The 19,118-nt window shown below is 40.9% G+C and overlaps 1 protein-coding gene across 4 annotated transcripts in view; it reads left to right on the top strand.

Annotated features, from left to right (window-relative positions):
- Nucleotides 1-19,118, top strand: part of TMTC3 (transmembrane O-mannosyltransferase targeting cadherins 3) — a 128,647-nt gene that overhangs the window by 38,794 nt on the left and 70,735 nt on the right. For all 4 annotated transcript variants that reach the window (XM_068276841.1, XM_068276840.1, XM_068276839.1 and 1 more), the window contains 4 exons: nt 631-730; nt 2,102-2,217; nt 8,925-9,097; nt 10,037-10,289. In XM_068276841.1, coding sequence (XP_068132942.1) covers nt 631-730; nt 2,102-2,217; nt 8,925-9,097; nt 10,037-10,289 — 642 coding nt within the window. The remainder of the gene's footprint in view (nt 1-630; nt 731-2,101; nt 2,218-8,924; nt 9,098-10,036; nt 10,290-19,118) is intronic.

Genomic DNA, 19,118 nt, shown 5'->3' with positions numbered 1-19,118 from the left:
AGATGGGGAAGGCATACTTCTCATTGAGACACTGATTTAAAGAGGAACTGTAACCAAGGATTGAACTCAATCCCAATGAGTAGCTCATACCCATTTTACTATGAGAAATCTTTACCTATTCTCAAAGAGATCATTAGGGGTCTGTATGGCTGATATTGTGGTTAAACCCCTCCCACAGTGTGATGTCAGCATGTAGGTCCTGACAGTTTGCTGTCTGTGAATCACGTTGCATTGTGAGAAATAACAGCTGTTTCCAACTGCCAAGCAACCAGTATCTCCATCTGTGCATATTTATATCTATTAAAAAAAAATACCCTATTAGCCTATTGCATTGTTAGAGGGTGTGGTTATAGATAATGGTGGTTGGTGCTGTCTGTTTTGTCATGTCTGCTAGCAGTAAAGATGATTACGTGCAGGATGATTGTGGATCAAACTATATGACCAAATGATATGTCAAATATCAATCATTTCTTGATCTTTCTTCTATTTTTTAACTTCTCACTTTGAATTGTATTTATTTTATTTTTCCCACCCTTTTCGCCACAATTCCTCTTTAATGAAGCAGACTTTTCTAATATACATAGAAGTGCTTATTATTGAGACTGTACTTTTTTTTTTCTATCTCCGTAGGTTACAGGAGTCGTTGGCAGAGCTGAACTTCTCTCCTCCATATTCCTACTTGCTGCATTTCTCTCTTATACCAAATCTAAGGGGCCAGACAATTCCATAGGTATGAATGGCTTGTAGAATCTGCTCATAATATGCAGTTTTTCCTCCTTCAGGTACAAGGGAATCCAGCACTTGGGTCTGTAGCTGCATGTTAAGTTGTATTTATCGTAGCAAAGGACCAATGTAATATAAATTCTGACATTCAAGTGATAGCAGCAGAATCAAATCAGTAAAATGCTGTGTCCAAAAATACTAAGAAGTAACACTTTTCAAATATCTGACAGCTCATTATTTTTCAGCCGACTTGATGAAGGGGTCAGGAATCCCCCTCGTCACTTAATTTCATCCATCTGAAATACATTACTTGAAAAACTGACCGGTCAGTGGTCATATGAAGAAAGGTAATGGCAATTACTTTCCTAGGTGGAAGAGACCAAAAGGTGTCCCCTGTCAGCAGCTCGGCTAACAGATAAGGGGCTGGCAGATATTGTGGAGTTGCATTCCTGAGCATTTTTTTTTTTTTTTTTACACATGAAAGTATATTGATGATTTTTGCTGTTGTGAGCATGTTAGGCGACATGGGAGTTTTCTCCCATGTTAATTGAGTCTATAAAGGGAAATTTTGGCGGAAGAGGCACTCTTGTACCCGCAGTTTGTATTACGGTCGGTCCTAACTAATTTGTCTGGCACCTCCGGGCCCAAATTACCCTCAATTAACATGGGCGCCTATAGGTGGGCCAAACTTCCCAGGCACCCGATATTTTACATACTTATCGGTAAAATATCAGTGGGGTTGGGAGGGTTGGTTAGGTTTAGGCATGGGTGCACGATCAGTTAGGGTTAGGTATTTGGGAGGGGCAGTTAAAGTTGTACATTGGTGGGGCAGGGTCGTTAGGGTTAGGCGTTGGTGGGTTGGTTAGGTTTAGGGATTGACAATGGGGTCGGTTAGGCATCAGTAGATGGAGGGCTTGTGGGAGAATAGTGTTAGGTGTGGCGTTGCTAAAATATTGGAAAATTTTACCAATATTACTATTAGAATTCCCACTGTCTAACAGTAGAATAATTTTACCAATATTCTCCAAGCAACAATTTCTGGCATCCAAGCTTCCCTGGCACTGTTTTTGCATGTACGCTGAGTTCGGATCTCAGATAACACTTGTAATGAATAGCAGGGACCAGGAAAAGGTGTTTTTGTTTTGTTTTTTTTGTTCTTGCATATTACAGGAAATATATTTAATTTAAAATGTTTTTTCTGATGGCGGCACAGTATGAATACTTAATGAAAATGTTTATTTTATTCATCAGATGTACATATCTGCTAATGGCAAATCTTCTTAGTGGTTGTAATTGCTATTTTACATGTTTGTTGGAACTCTACTTTTTCCCTATTATAGCTGTGCTTGTGAAAGACCTTTCCATTGTATTTTTGCAGTATGGACTCCCATTGCTGCTGCTGTTTTCCTTGTTGCGGTTGCCACTCTGTGTAAAGAGCAGGGAATCACTGTTGTTGGAATTTGTTGTGTCTATGAAGTCTTCATTGCTCAAGGGGTAAGAATTCTTTTGCCTTTTTCAAGAACGATGATCCCATAAATGCAATTGCTGCAAACTGATAATGTCATACAACCCCCTTTCCAAAAAAAGATTGGGCGCTGTTTAAAATGTAAATAAAAACAATTTAAGGATTTTCAAACCATTTAAAGTAATACTGTAGATGGGTCAGGGGATAATGAGTTGAACTTACCCCGGGGCTTCTAATGGTCCCCCGCAGGCATCCTGTGCCTGCGCCGCCACTCCCCGATGCTCCGGCCCCGCCTCCGATTCACTTCTGGAATTTCAGACTTTAAAGTGTGAAAACCACTGCGCCTGCATTGCCGTGTCCTCGCTCCCGCTGATGTCACCAGGCGCGTACTGCGCAGCCCAGTATGGTCTATGCCTGCGCAGTACGCTCCTGGTGACATCAGCGGGAGCGGGGACGCGGCAACGCAGGCACAGTGATTTCAGACTTTAAAGTCTGAAATTGCAGAAGTGAACCGGAGGTAGGGCCAGAGCATCGGTGATTGGCTGCGCGGGATGTCTACGGGGGACCATTAGAAGCCCAGGGTAAGTTAAACTCCTTTTCCCCGACCCCCCCCCCCCCCCCCCCCTCCTTCAGTATTTCTTTAAGACCTATACTTTTGGGGGTAGGGGGAGATGAAGCTGAAAACAGATATTTACCCAAGCAGAGTGAGGCCTCTAGACTCCTCAAGGTGTCGCGTACCCTGTAAAAATAGGATTTTAGTGGAAGAGATGAGTCACAGTGTGGTACGAGTGCATACAATACATTAAAAAGTGTGCTTCATGGCTACAGTAAAAACACATGTTGTACAGTATTGCACAGCATGAATTGCGTTATGCTAACGGATTCTGCCACACCGCTAAGATGCCGATGTGGGTGCATCATTTTAATATAGTGGCATTGTGTTTAGTGAGTAGCACTGTCAAGCATCTATTGTTATTTAAAACAAATATGGCTGGCACCGCATGCCTCTTACTTCAGGTTTTCTTTAAACTCCAAGTCTAACCATGTAGGAAAAATATCAGCGTTTCCCTGTCGGGCCTCTAATTGATCACATTTTGGATGCAATGAAGCAGATGCATAAATATTCTGCTTATTGAACTGTTCAAATAACCACAGTTCTGCTTTCCATTGAAATGTTGCCATCTTGTATGAAACCTCTTGCGTATGGCCAACAGACAACACCCTGGATCTTCTTAAGTCTGGGAAGGGGGTGTTTTTTTTTTTTTTTTTGCCTGTTGTATGCTGTCGGTTACAACTTAGATGTCTGGATGAAGTTACTGAGCTTTGGCTGAAAAGGAACAGCCATTGCTTTCTATTATCATTATTATTATTTAGTATTTATACAGCGCCGACATATTACGCAGCGCTGTACAGTGTATATATATTAACTAACTGTCCCTCAAAGGAGCTCACAATCTAATCCCTACCATTGCCATATGTCTATATTATGTAGTGTAAGTACTGTAGTCTAGGGCCAATTTAGGGGGAGTCAATTAACTTATCCGTATGTTTTTGGAGTGTGGGAGGAAACCGGAGTGCCCGGAGGAAACCCACGCAAACACAGAGAACATACAAACTCTTTGCAGATAGTGCCCTGGCTGGGATTCGAACCAGGGACCCAGCGCTGAAAGGTGAGAGCGCTAACCACTACGCCACTGTGACCCAGCTTTCTTCATACTTTGCAAGGTAACGTTAAAGAGGAACTCCAGTGAAAATAATGTAATTTTTTAAAAAAGTGCTTCATTTTTACAATAATTATGTATAAATGATTTAGTCAGGGTTTGCCCATTGTAAAAGCTTTCCTCTCTCTGATTTACATTCTGACATTTATCACATGGTGACATTTATTGCTGCTGGCAGGTGATGTCACTGTAAGTAGCTGCTGCTTTCTTTTTTGGCAATTGGAAACAGCTGTAAACCGCTATTTCCCACAATGCAACCAAGTTCAAAGACAGGAAACTGCCAGGACCATGGTCCTGACCTCACACTGTGGGAGGGGTTTCACCTTAATATCAGCCATACAGATGTCAGAATTCTAGCGGTTTTATTTATGCATCAAAATATGTCATATGTATATGTGTAAAGTTTTAATGTCCTATTGTAAAGTGAAAAGTTAGAGTACTTTATATTGCTCTGTGACATAGCATATTCCACCCCGATGATCGGTTTGTGAAAAGGAATAGATTTCTCATGTAAAAGGAGTTATCGGCTACTGATTGGGATGAAGTTCAATTTTTGGTCACGTTTTTTTCTTCAAGTCTGCCACTACTGTAGCATACTGAGCAGCTATCAGTCCCTTCCATCAGAAGTCTGGAGGTTGGGGCCGCATAGTAGTTGAGACGCTGGTGAAACCTTGATTAAAATAAGCTAAAAAAGACCCCTGTAGAGTAAAACAGATGTACTTTTCATATTTTGCTTTGTTTCTGCCTGGACTTGCCCTTTAGCTTAAATATCTGAAAGCAGGAGAGAAGCTTGTAAGATGCTTTCTTAGAGGCCCCGAAGAGTATGTGGACCATCCTCTGAGATTCTGAAACTAGATTACTCTGCTGCTGATTTTCTGGGCTCTGATGTAGGGGATTAAGATAATGACTGTTCAAACAGGTCATCGGCTTAAATTCTCACTTGTAATATTAAGGAGTGGTGTGGATTATAGTGATGTCGGGAATGTGAGTACGCATCTGGCACAAATATGTTACAAAGCATAGTGAAGATGAGGAAAATCATCTGGAGCTATTTGCAGCTGCAGTATAGATGCTCCACAAGCTCCCAGCTGGAGCAAACCCTGTCCACATGGTGCGATGGCATATTAGAGGAGGCTATCAGAGGGCAAAGCTTGTTTTCACAGAAACGTCCTGAAGTCTGTTCACCACTATTGAGGTCAGATACACGTTTGGTGATAGATGGGACTAGATGATTTTCCAAGCCATACCTGCAGATCAAAGCTCATTCCATGTAAAGAGTTATTCTACCTTTTCCATGCAAAAGGATTTCCTCAAGATTTCACAACGGAATCTGTAGTGCAGGATGAGCTTGTTAGCAGTGTACTGTAATGTAGGAATCTGCTCTCTTTTCCATAATGTTTTTAACACATCTTGTCAGATATTAATTTCAAAAGGTTTTTATTTAAGATTTGCAAAAAATTAGATCAACAATGCGAAACATATCCCCACGCAGGGAGCTCATATGGTTGAGTAGCAGTACAGAAACTAACTAAGACATACAAATGACATATGTTGAAAACTTGACATTATGGGATAGCCAAAAGGAAGAACAACAAAGTAGTAGCAGGCACATAGCAGCCATGCAAGCTGACATAGGCATCTGCCGTAGATTGACACTTTAGCAAACATCCACTGTAGTAACAAGGCTAACTCAGAAGAACATTAAGAGGCCCACGTTGTCATCCTATGGTATCCATGGAGATCACCATATGCAATTAACTTTTTCACCTAAGTTATCTCCTAGGAGTTAACTTTCTTCTTCTTTCTAAACTAACTTTTCAGCATTGTACAATTTAAAAAGTACCCAAAAGTTGTTGAAAAAGTCCTATCACATTTATTGTGAGTGTCTTCTTGCTTGCTGGTGGCTTAAAAGGCATTTTATGACAAGTTATGAAACTATCACCAAAGAGAAAATTCAGGAGGAAAAGTGAATTGCATATGGGCCCATTTTTTAATGAACTGGTGCATATGGTCCTCCACTTCTGGTATCATCCTTTTGTGAATCATAAGACAACGTATTCTAACAATGACATGGTCTTAAGTCCAATCTGGGCTTTCTCCATTCGGAAGGCAAATGTGACCTAGCATAATTGGCAATATGCAGGACTAACCAGTGGGCCAGATGTCTCAAAGAGATGAGCTTATTCCCCAGAAGTAATAATATTGTCGGATATTAACACACCCCTTCTGATCCTGAACATTCTGGTGTCACCACAGCAGTTCTCCCCGCAGACGTACAGGAAGGGGACTCTTGTTAGGATTTGCTCAGTCATGTAAGGCTTACGTCTAAGGTAGGAGAACTGTTTTTTTAAATGTTAAATGCAGATTGGGTCAAAATAGCAGTTAAAGTACATATTTAGTGTAGTATGAACTTTTTTTTTTTTTAAACTGGTGAATTAGGGCATATTCCTCCTTCCCCAATAACACCCATGGCCACAGGTTATAGAACAGTTGTGACCCCACCACCACCCACAACAAGTGTAGCCATGATAACACCTGAGGAACATGTGGGGTTGGGACAGCTACTCTCCCAGTGGTTGCACTTCTGTTGTAAATCTGTCAGGCTAGAGTGTGACTGTTATGAGTCTCACCGGGGATGGTGACAAAATGTGTGGCAAAAGATGTAAGACGGAAGCCTAAAAAAACATTTTTTTATTTTTTAAAGGGAAGGTCCAAGCAAAATAAAATGAGTTTCACTTACCTGGGGCTTCTACCAGCCCCATGCAGCCATCCTGTGCCCTCGTAGTCACTCACTGCTGCTCCAGTCCCCCGCTGGCAGCTTGCCAACCTCTGAGGTCGGCGGGACGCATTGCGTACATTCTTATGCATTCCCGCTTGTGCAGGAACATTAACACATACATTTTTACGCGTTACTGGTTCAATGCGTACATTTTTACGCATTGAACCAGTAATGCGTAAAAATGTATGTGTTAATGTTCCTACACAAGCGGGAATGCGTAAAAATGTACGCAATGCGTCCCGCCGACCTCCGAGGTCGGCAAGCTGCCAGCGGGGGACTGGAGCAGCAGTGAGTGACTACGAGGGCACAGGATGGCTGCATGGGGCTGGTAGAAGCCCCAGGTAAGTGAAACTCAATTTTTTATTTTGCTTGGACATTCCCTTTAAGTAAAAGTGCAATATTTATAACATGATCATGCGTTAAAAAAATAATACAGGCTCAGTGAAACCCCAGAAGCACAGCATAGAATAGGTTAGTGAAAATCCCCCAAGCACAACAAATAGCAATACTGAATAGATAACCAATAGCCAACACTACATGCACAAGATACAGAACCAAGTTGCAATACAGAGCCAATATCAGAGGTAGATCAGAAACAAAAAGCAAGATCAGAGGCCAGTATGACAACACAGTTCAGAATCCAAAATCAGACGGTAAAACCAGGTTAAGGTCACACTGGAAATGGCAGCGCAGGTGTTGGGGACCAGGAGCTTATACTTCGGTTTGGTGGCTTCAAGAATAATAAAGGCATAAGGGTGGCTCTGTTGCTAGGCAAGTGGCATACTTTTAAAGGAAATAAAGTTGACAACGTCCATATGGTTCTCACTACAGAGTATACTTTCATGTTTCTACTTTTTCAAAGGATTGTTAGCCAAGCAAGTAATTGGACTTTGCAGAAAATAACCATTTTACCCGTCTATACTGGCATTTCAACATATTTCAAATTGCTTAATGACAAGAAAACCCTTTATTATGATGTGAACCCAGTATGGTTTCAGAACTATTTATCTGAAATTCTCTTGTAACATTACTTGCCATCATTTGCTAAAGAAAGGAATCTCTTCTTTTGGATATGTTGAATGTAATCTCTAGGCCAAGAAAATAAGTCCATATGAATGCCTCATGCAATGCCATGTGAAAAATGCCAAAAAATGGTGCACATGCCATGAGTGCACCTTTTTAATGGCCAGTATTTGATGGTTATAAGCAATGCATGGAACATCAAGCGCCTACATTGGTGTGTTAAGTAAACCTGAACAATATAAACTGCACATGTCATAATAAAATGCATAATCGGAGGTTTCCTGATGACAAAAGGAATTTTTGTACTAAATTGTATTTTGCTGCAAAATAATATGAACATTTGTGCTGTTGCTAAGCTTGTCTGGAGAAAGTTACTACCACTTGACATTTCAAGTCTAACCTTGGTCCTTAAAGTGTACCAGAGGCGGTTGTAAAGATAAAAAATGGGGAAAGGGCATTACACGTGCAGGAGAGGAATGCCTGTATAATGCTCCTTCCCCGCCTCTAAGAGCCATCTCATTGGCTTTCCTCTGCCTCTCCCCCGCCCCTTGCACGTCAATCAGGGCACTGTGCTTTAGAGGAGAGCACAGAGCTGCATTTGCAGCATCGGGACCCCAGGTCACAGAAATGAAATAGCCAATTGGAGCAGCGGTAGGATAGGGGAGGTGGTAATGGACTCTACTTGATTCGGTCACGCTCCCTGATCAGGTAGTATCCTTTTTTTTTTTTTTTTTACTTATGTGATCCGCTTGTGTTCTCTTTAAAAAATGTTTTTTCCAAAACATAATTAAAACAGTAACTTTATTGTTTCAACGTCTGACAACAGTTGCTGCCTTTGCTCCTTTAAAAAATAGTCTGGTCAGAATAATGCACTCCTAGTTTTCCGTTTTGAGTGTACACTGGTCGAAACAACTTCCTCTTATCTCCTTTGCATGTGATAAGTCAGTTGGAAAGAGGCACTGTAGGGACATATAGTAGAATGCAGTCCATTATTCAGGATATGCTTTTTTTATGTTAATTTTCCTGATTTCAGCATCAGAAACATTTCCGACATCTTGCTGTATGTTGGTATGCAACCCCTCCCTCTCAGTGATGCTTAGCCTAGGCTCAATAGCTATGTGGAATTCTCTCTGGTTATTTTCATTTAGTTTTGTTTTTCTAAGCCTATCTATGAAACTCGTCAAACTTTTTCCTCTCCTTTTTATATTTCCAGTATACGCTACCTATGTTATGGGATACTGCTGTACAGATTGTGTCAGGTAAAGGTAGCATACCGTTCTCCCTTATTCAGACACTACTTAAGCTCGTGGTCCTGATGTTCAGCACATTGCTGCTTGTGGTAATACGTGTACAAGTCATTCAGTCGCAACTTCCGGTCTTTACCAGGTGAGAATGTTTTATTCCTATTCTGCTGTGTGTTCTTTTAAGTGTCATATATAGAGGCAAGTATCAAACAAAAATTGTGCCCACAGATCTCATACATATTAATTTTAAATATGCAGTCTTGATTGTACAATCTTGCCATGTCTATGTAATATGAGGGACTACTAAAGCATTCATTTAAAGTATATTTAATCAGTTTACTACATAGATTTGGAAAGATTGTACAAGCAAGTTGTATCTATGTATCATTGATGGGCACCTTTATGTTTATATCCCAAGTATTTAAACACAAGCAGGAAACTGAGCATTATATACAGCTTTTTCTGTTGCCAGATATACGTGTCTTTTTTTGAATCACATAATCAATGCATCAAACCGTTTGAAACAAAAAAACAGTGCATCCTTCCATGACTGTATATTCCCAATAACAACATATATCTTATTGGTGGGTTACCTTAATTAGAACATCCTCTGTGCTAAATTTGGGTTCAGTAGGAAATGTGCTATATTGAAAGTGCAAACAAATGTTGTTCAAAATTCATGAATACAATGTTTTTTTTCCGTACATCAGAAACTAGTGCAGAATTCATTAAATAAGATGCTGGGCTATTAAAAGCTATTCAGTGGAGCAGTATATAGGTGTACTGGAGAATGCAAGAGATAAGGTGCTTGGAAAGTGCATAGTACAACGTATAGTGCAAGGAACCAGATCACAGCTATGACCAGGACGTCAGGAAGGCACCTGGGGGAAATCCACTATATCACCCAACGTATTATCGCTGACTTCAGTACCCGCTTCCTCAGGAGCTGGCAACTAGTGGCTGACATCTACTATTACAATGCTAACCCTTTTATGCCTGTATGCCGTGCAGTGAAAAAAAAATGAAATGACTTGAATATTTGTTCTTGATGATCGTAACTTGCCATATCACATTCTTTTAGGTTTGATAACCCAGCTGCTGTCAGTTCAACACCTACAAGACAATTAACGTTTAATTATCTTCTGCCTGTGAATGCCTGGCTTCTCCTAAATCCATCAGAGCTGTGCTGTGATTGGACAATGGGAACTATTCCACTAATTGAAAGCCTCTTAGATATCAGGAATTTGGCTACCTTGGCATTTTTTACGCTTCTTGGGACTTTGGTAGTTTTCAGTATTAAATACTCAGGTGATTCATCCAAGACCGTGCTTATGGTAAGTTTCTTCTTGTGATTTAAATATGTATTCAGCATATTTCATATTAAAGACTTGGATGTATCATTATTTGCAGATGTGACATTTTCCTATTTTATATAAAGTACATTTTATTTACTTACATTTTTAATAATTTTAATTTGTTTTTGTTGATGCATCACAAAAGTTTTATTGGATTTTAGCCTGCCACGTGGAAAGCAATACCGTTCTGCATATGTGCTCCTTAAAGGGAACTGAGCACTAAGAAAAACCATAGGGGCGGTTTATTATGAAGTGTACCAGAATGGGGGGGGGGGGAGGGGCTCCTGTGACATGGGAAGGACGTGACACTGACTTTATTTTTGTCCTTCCAACAGAGCTTTCCATTCCCCTATGCAGGTGCAGGATCAACTCTTCCTACCTGCTCCCCATCTTCCTCCCCAAGTTTATTCCTTCTTAATCTTTCTAATGTGTCACTATGGCAACAGCTGATGCATCGCTTCGGGACATTGACCCTGGCAACTTGTACTTCCTCTCCTCTGACACCAGGGCCCCTATGCAGTTATTTTTTTTTCTCCTGAATTTTCTCTCAGGAGATACATTTTTATCTTCTCTAAAAATGAACTTTTTAGCAATTGAAAAAGTACTAACAAGTAGGTAAAATAACATCAAACTTAAAGGATACCCGAACTGACATGTGACATGATGATAGACATGTGTATGTACAGTGCCTAGCACACAAATAACTATGCTGTGTTCCTTTTTTTTCTTTCTCTGCCTGAAAGAGTTAAATATCAAGTATGTAAGTGGCTGACTCAGTCCTGACTCAGACAGGAAGTGACTACAGTGTGACCCTCACTGATAAGAAATTCCCCTTTTTACCTCTTTCTTGCTCTCAGAAGCCATTTTCTGCTAGGAAAGTGTTTTATAGTTGGAATTTCTTATCAGTAAGGGTCACACTGTAGTCACTTCCTGACTGAGTCAGCCACTTACATACCTGATATATAACTCTTTCAGGCAGAGAAAGAAAAAAAGGAACACAGCATAGTTATTTGTGTGCTAGGCACTGTACATACACGTCTATCTCATCATGTCACATGTCAGTTCGGGTATCCTTTAAAGAGAGTCTGAAGCGAGAATAAATCTCGCTTCAGACCTCATAAATAGCAGGGGCATGTATGCCCCTGCTAAAACGCCGCTATCCCGCGGATTAACGGGGGTCCCTGATCCCACAAATCCCCTCGGTGCAGCGGGGGAGCGCTTCCTGGTTGGGGCAGGGCTAACCGCCGCAGCCCTGCCCCACGCGCGTCTGTCAGCGCGTATCTCCGCCTCTCCCCGGCCCCTCTCGGTCTTCTTTCACTGAGAGGGGCGGGGGAGAGGCGGCGATGCACCACTGATAGACGCGACTGGAGGCAGGGCTGCGCCGGTTAGCCCTGCCTCCAGGAGCGACCAAATGTAAGACCAAGTCATGCGGGGGGGGGGGGTTTGGGGGTGAAGGGACCCCCGGTTAGCGGCGGTTTAGGAGGGGCACACATGCCCCTGCTAACTTTGAGCTCTGAAGCGAGATTTATTCTCGCTTCAGAGTCTCTTTAAAGGAATACTATCGATGTATGCATTTATTTTTAAATGCTGTATGTTGTAGCACACATTATGACAAGTACTAGTAGCAATTTGATTCCTCACACAGCTGTTCCTCTCAGCTGTAAAATCCTCCGTCAGTTTTGGCCGTCAGTGTTGGATACAAATATATCTAATACTGAGGCTCCTAGAGGGCTAAGACCATGTCTGCACAGGGGAGTTGCTATCAACTCCTCAGTTTATAGTGTTATTATCACCTTGCTGATAGAATCTTATTGAAATGGTGGTAAGGGGTTAAAGATTCTAGCAATGTGTGTTTATTATCTTTGCTTCTCTTGACTGATAAAGATACTAATAATGCTAATTGTAAACAGTGGTCTGCCCCTCTCAGCAGCTTGTAAAGTGGATGCAGCCTGGAGTGAATCATCTCAAGCAGGAAGCCAGTCTGAGTGAAAACACAGACTATTGTTAAAGGCTAGTTATATTCCAGCAATATTACAGCTCATTTAGTTACCTGTTACCACCTCAGATCAGCCTATTTCTCCTCATGTCTGCTGATTGCTGTGAGTGACACTGAAATATATTTGTGAGCTGTGTCACAGAGTAACCAAGCAGCTCAGGGTGACCCAAACTACTATGAGCTGTGTGAGAAATGAATTTTTAAGCAGGGATAGTGAGAGAGAGACCTGGGTGAATAAATAAAGTGCCCCTAGCACTAGTGGTAATGTGTACACTAATATAGAGTATTAAAAAAAAAAGTCGTTTCAATCGATAGTATTCCTTTAAGTGAAGTATTTTCTTGCTTAATGGGAGCTTTAAAGGTATTTTATTGGTAATGTGCAAAACTATCTCATTGCAGAAAACATAGGAGAAAATATGACTGAATATAGGCCCAGCAATTTAGGATCAACCAGGGAAAGTATTGTAATTTTTGTATAAAAAAAATTGAGGGGGGTCATGCCGTGCATCAGTATGGCCAGTGAGTTATAGAAGGTGATGGGGGGTTATAGAAGGGGGGTGGGGTTATAGAAGCATCTTTACTCATTGCTAAGTTCCACAAGCATACAAGGAGGAGTCTGAGATTTGACTTGAGGTACACAACAGCTATGCAAAAATAGCAGTCTCCAGACCTGATACTGCTGATAAACCATCCCAACGCTACGTCTTATTGTTTTACAAAACAGCAGTGATCCTGGTAGTTAAACTATGAGTCTGGAGATTTCCTTACTTTAACAATAATTTGCTTTTCCTTGGAAGCTTTGGAGTAAATGTTATGCAGGTAAGGAACAGGTTAATGCCATGTTTTGTACACAGTCCTTAACCTTTATTAAGGCCGATGTAGTGAATTAAGACCTTAACGGTTTTATAACGGATGATATTTCTTGGCATAGTGTGAGTGCATGTATTATTTCCTTCTCTTGGCACTTTTATCTGGCACTGATAATCTGTCAAAATTCCAAAAACACAATTGAATACAACATTTAAAGATCATCGCAATCAAAGCATATGGCTACATTTATGAAGCTACTTTGAACGCATTTTGAATAAGATTGCAGATTACATATCCACCTTTAAGTGGACCCTTTAGAAGATCAACTAAATTAACCATACAAAGTAGAACTGTATAAACAAAAAGAAAAAAGAAATGTCTCCAGAGAACAAAAAATGACCAGCAAAAGTATTTTCTTAATCCTGACTACATTTATCACAGGTTTAGAAATGCTAGAATGTTCTGGTCTTTTGCCAACCTCCTGCCATAGAGCAGAGGGAGGCACCTAGTTGGAGGTCACATGACTCTGCTGTCTTGTATTCATAAGGTGTGGCTAATATTGCTGACTGATTGTGGTCTGTGGAAGTAAAGGGACTTCAGATCATTTCTTAGTAGGGATAGTTCTATATGTGTATATGTTGATCTCATCATGTTACTTCAGGTACACTACTGCTGCACCTTGTGCAGTATATCTGCGCCCTAGGAAACTTCATCTAAAGTCCCAGGGACATAGATATTCCTCTATTGCCGCTGCACACCCCCGCTTACTCCCGCGCACGTTCTTGCTGCCGATCATTAGAGGGGAGATGAATGAATGGGAACACAGTTCCCATTTATTAATCTAAGTCCCTGTGTCAATGATCACCGACATCAATGAGATGCCTGCGGTCATTGTAACTAATGAAGTGACACATCCATGCATTACTTCCTGTTCATGTAGTAAAAGTACGCTTTGCTTAACCGGTTCAGCGCCGCAGTGCCGAAAATCTCATGCATCCGAGCAACGTTCACCTCCCATTCATTCGCCTATAACTTTATTGCTACTTATCACAATGAATTGATCTATATCTTGTTTTTTCCGCCACTAATTAGGCTTTCTTTGGGTACTACATTTTGCTAAGAATTATTTTTTTCTAAATCCATTTTAACAGGAAGATTAAGAAAGAAATGAAAAAAATTCATTTTCTCAGTTTTTGGCCATTATAGTTTGAAATTAATATACGCTACCGTAATTAAAACCCATGTATTTTATTTGCCCATCTGTCCCGTTAATTACACCATTTAAACGATGTCCCTATCACAATTTATGGTGCCGATATTTCATTTAGAAATAAAGGTGCATTTTTTCAATTTGCGTCCATCACTATTTATAAGCTTATAATTTTAAATAATATAATAACATACTCTCTTGACATGTATATTTAAAAAGTTTAGACCCTTGGGTAACTATTTATGTTTTTTTTTTTTTTTTTTTTTTTTTTTTGAATTGTATTTTTTTATTTTTTTATTTTTTTAATAAAAAATGTATGTGGGTAATTTTTGGTGTGGGAGGGAAACTGCTTATTTTACATGTAAAATAAGCAAATTCTTTAATTCAAAATGTATGTGGGTGCAGATTACTATTTGGCCACAAGGTGGCCACAGTGAGAAAAGTCCTGGATGCGAACGATCTCGCATCCAGGAACAGAAATTCAGAGGCGTTGTTTCCTGGGGGCAGAAATACCACGCTCTCTGGAGAGAAAGCGTCGGTATTTCTGCGGGGAAGTTAGATCGGTGAATGGGAATTATATTCCCATTCACTGATCGGGGGGCTAGCGGCGGGTGCGCGCGCCCGATCGCGCGCTCTACGCATTGAAAGCAGCAGTGCCTTTCTGGACGAGAAAGCTCGTCCAGAAAGGCCGAACTGGTTAAACTAATACCACACAAATAATGTTTCCATGTTGGATTTGAATAACTGGTTGAACCTTCTTTGGCAGCAATAACTTCAACCAAACGTTTCCTGTAGTTGCAGATAAGATGTGCACAATGGTCAGGAGTAATTCTTGACCATTCCTTTTTACAGAACTGTTACAGTTCAGCAAGATTCTAGGGATGTCTTCAGCATCCCAATCTGGTTGAGGTCAGGACTCTGACCACTCCAGAAGGCGTATTTTCTTCTGTTTAAAGGATACCCAAACTGATATGTGACATGATAGACATGTGTATGTACAGTGCCTAGCACACAAATAACTATGCTGTGTTCCTTTTTTTTCTTTCTCTGCCTGAAAGCGTTAAATATCAGGTATGTAAGTGGCTGACTCAGTCCTGACTCAGACAGGAAGTGACTACAGTGTGACCCTCACTGATAAGAAATTCCCCTTTTTACCTTTTTTTTTTACTCTCAGAAGCCATTTTCTACTAGGAAAGTGTTTTATAGTTGTAATTTCTTATCAGTGAGGGTCACACTGTAGTTACTTCCTGTCTGAGTTAGGACTGAATCAGCCACTTACATACCTGATATTTAACTCTTTCAGGCAGAGAAAGAAAAAAAGGAACACAGCATAGTTATTTGTGTGCTAGGCACTGTACATACACATGTCTATCTCATCATGTCACATATCAGTTCGGGTATCCTTTAAAGAGGAACTCCAGTGAAAATAATGTAGTAAAAAAAAGTGCTTTATTTTTACCATAATTATGTATAAATGATTTAGTCAGTGTTTGCTCATTGTAAAATCTTTCCTCTCCCTGATTTACATTCTGACATTTATTACATGGTGACATTTTTACTATGGGCAGGTTATGTAGCTGCTCCAAGCTGTTTTGGCTGTTAGAGACAGCTGTTAACAGCTAATTCCTGTCTGTGAACATTGTTACATTGTGGCAGTTTGCCCAGAGTACCGTGGTACCCAGAGCTTCTTGTGGGAGGGGTTTCAGCACAAAATCAGTCATACAGCGCCCCCTGATGGTCTGTTTGTGAAAAGCATTATTTTTCTCATGTAAAAGGGGGTATCAGCTACTGATTGGGATAAAGTTCAATTCTAGGTTGGAGTTTCTCTTTAAGCCATTCTGTTGTTGATGTACTTCTATGCTTTGGGTCGTTGTCCTGTTGTAACACTCATCTTTTGCTTAGCTTCAGCTGGTGGACAGAGAGCCTTAAGTTCTTCTGCAAAATGTCTTGAAAACCTTTGGAATTATTTTTTCTTTTGATGACAGCAATCCGTCCAGGCCCTGACGCAGCAAGGCAGCCTCAAACTTTGATGCCCCCGCCACCATACTTAACAGTTGGGATGAGGTTTTGATGTTGGTGCGCTGTCTCTTTTTCTCCACACATAGACCTCGATTTATAAAGCATTACCACATACGGTAGTGCAGAAAACAGCTGACTTTGCTGAGCACTTAGCAAAATGCCAAATCATAAAGGCTGTTAATGCACGAAAAGCTGAAATTACCGAGCAGTGAGGTAAAATACCGACTTGTGTGCTAAATACCTCAACACATGTCAGTAAATGTCTATTCATAAAGACTACAACATGCGGTAAAGCCAAGAAATTTTACCAACTCCTCTGGTGTGGCGTAATCAGTGCGAAAAGTGTGCGAGCCAGCCGTGACAAACAGAAGCAGAGATAGCTATGACTGACAGGGGCAGAGCCAATAGAAACAGCGCCTGTCTCCTGCAAGTCCCACTGCTCAGATTTTGATAGGTCACGATGCCTTCTTAGGCGGAACAAGCTTTTCTACCCCCCTGTCAGTATGCAGAGAGAACGGAACAAAAGCTGCTTCCCCTTTGGCCGTACAGCCATTTAACCCCTTAGGTTCCTTTTCAAAGATGCAGAGAAACTAGTGGGGCAATCTCCTCAGCATGGCATGTCTAATTTCTAAGCTTGTGGCAATTTAATAAAATGTTAAGAGAGAATAATAGAGACTAATTTAGAGCAAGCAGACGCATTAAAGCAAACGTACATCCTAAAGGGATTTCGGGATGCCTCTTACTATTGTAATGCTGTCTCTGCACTAAGAACAGCATGTAACACAGACACAGCTCCACACTTTACCTCACAGGTTTTTACCTCACAGGTTTTTACTGCACAGGTGTTTGTCAATGGGCTTCGGTAAATTAAAGACCTTTTACTGCACCTGTGAACATTTTTATGAATTGGCACACAAAAGTCTAGTTGTGACTTAGATGAAGATCAGATTAAAATTCAGGACCAATTTGTGCAGAAATCCATATTATTCTAAAGTGTTCACATACTTTTTTCTTGCTACTTTAGTTACCTTAGGGACTGAATTTTTTTTTGTGTGTCAAGAGGGTATATTAATGTTGTTTTTTAAGTTTCAAATACTTTCTATAATGGATGTTTCACCACCACCCCACCATGGTGCATCACCAAACTGGGTGTATACCACTGTATACCACCAGTGTGTCATAAATGTGCTTACCAGATATGGAGGCTGCTCAATGACAAACTGCAAACTCGCTTTATGTAACTCCTCAACTTTAATTACTTCCTCCTTAGTGGCTTCTGGGTGGATTCCGTTCCTTAAAAGCTCATGAGCGACAAAAGCAGACCAATAATGCAGTATCCTTTAAGACACTCTCAATAAGACACTATTATTCCACCTCCTCACTGTGTACACAACTCGTAACCAGTGCTTCAATCTGTGTCACTAATAACATCACAAAGCACTCACCAGAGCAGTTTGCTGCCCGATTGCAAACAGCATATGCGCTTGATATACATCAAGTTGGTTTGCAGGCTCAATATCGCTCCATCAGCAGCAATACCCCTTCAAGAAGTAATCACAGGCCCCTCATAGCGTAACAAGGCTCTAGTATTTGGAGTAAACCGGTAAAATTACACTCATATTCCAGGATAAAATGCGCATTGTATAAAACCAATTCAGCGTCCAATGATCATCCTCAGTAGTTCCTCCATATGGTGCCGCTTAGCTCCGCCCAACGCGCTTGGGCAGGACACTGATGAGTCCTGGTGACTTGGCAGACCTGTGCATACGCAAAAGCCTATGACCCAGCTAGAGACGGCAGCACTCTGGAGGCTGAACCTGCAGCGCTGGACCAGATAGACTTCTAGGGGCCGGAAGAAACCCCAGGTAAGTAAAGTGTGTTTTTTGTTGTTTTGTTTTTGCTTGGATATCCTTTAGGGCTCGTTTCCACTAGTGCGGCATGCGTCTCGCAGACGCACGATGGCACTGAGCGGGTGGGCGGGATAGCAGGCGAATCCCATGAGCCGTGCCATGTACGGCTATGGGTTTCGCAGCCTCCGCTGCGAATTCTGCAGGGGGTTCCGGCCGAATCGCTCCCGCAAGCGATTCCGCCGCTGCACTGTCATCCCCTAAGGCAGAGTTTCCCCGTGCGATTCATGTGCGGGGAAACTCTGCGGAATTGCGGCGGAAACCGCGATAGTGTAAACGGGCCCTAAACCACTTCACAACTGAGGGGTTTTACCCCTTGAGCACCAGAGCAATTTTCACCTTTTAGCGCTCCTTCCATTCATTCGTCTATAACTTTATCATTACTTATCACATTGAAATGAACTATAGCTTGTTTTTTTTTTTGCCACCAATTAGGCTTTCTTTAGGTGGGACATTATGCCAAGAATTATTTTATTCTAAATGTGTTTTAATGGGAAAATAGACTTTATAGTTTTTAAATAATGCATGCTACTGTAATTAAAACCCATGAAATTTATTTGCCCATTTGTCCCGGTTATAAAACCGTTTAAATTATGTCCCTATCACAATGTTTGGCGCCAATATTTTATTTGGAAATAAAGGTGCATTTTTTTCAGTTTTGCATCCATCCCTAATTACAAGCCCATAGTTTATAAAGTACCAGTGTTATACCCTCTTGACATAAATATTTAAAAAGTTCAGTCCCTAAGGTAACTATTTACCGTATGTGATTTTTTTAATTGTAATTTTTTTTTATTAAAAAAAAAAAAAAAACAATTGGAGTGTGGGAGGTAATGAGTTAATTTTTTGTGTATAACTAATGTATT

Source organism: Hyperolius riggenbachi, chromosome 3 (assembly GCF_040937935.1).
Source record: "Hyperolius riggenbachi isolate aHypRig1 chromosome 3, aHypRig1.pri, whole genome shotgun sequence".
NCBI classification, from domain to species: Eukaryota; Metazoa; Chordata; class Amphibia; order Anura; family Hyperoliidae; genus Hyperolius; species Hyperolius riggenbachi.
This window is presented reverse-complemented; position numbering and strand designations above follow the sequence as displayed.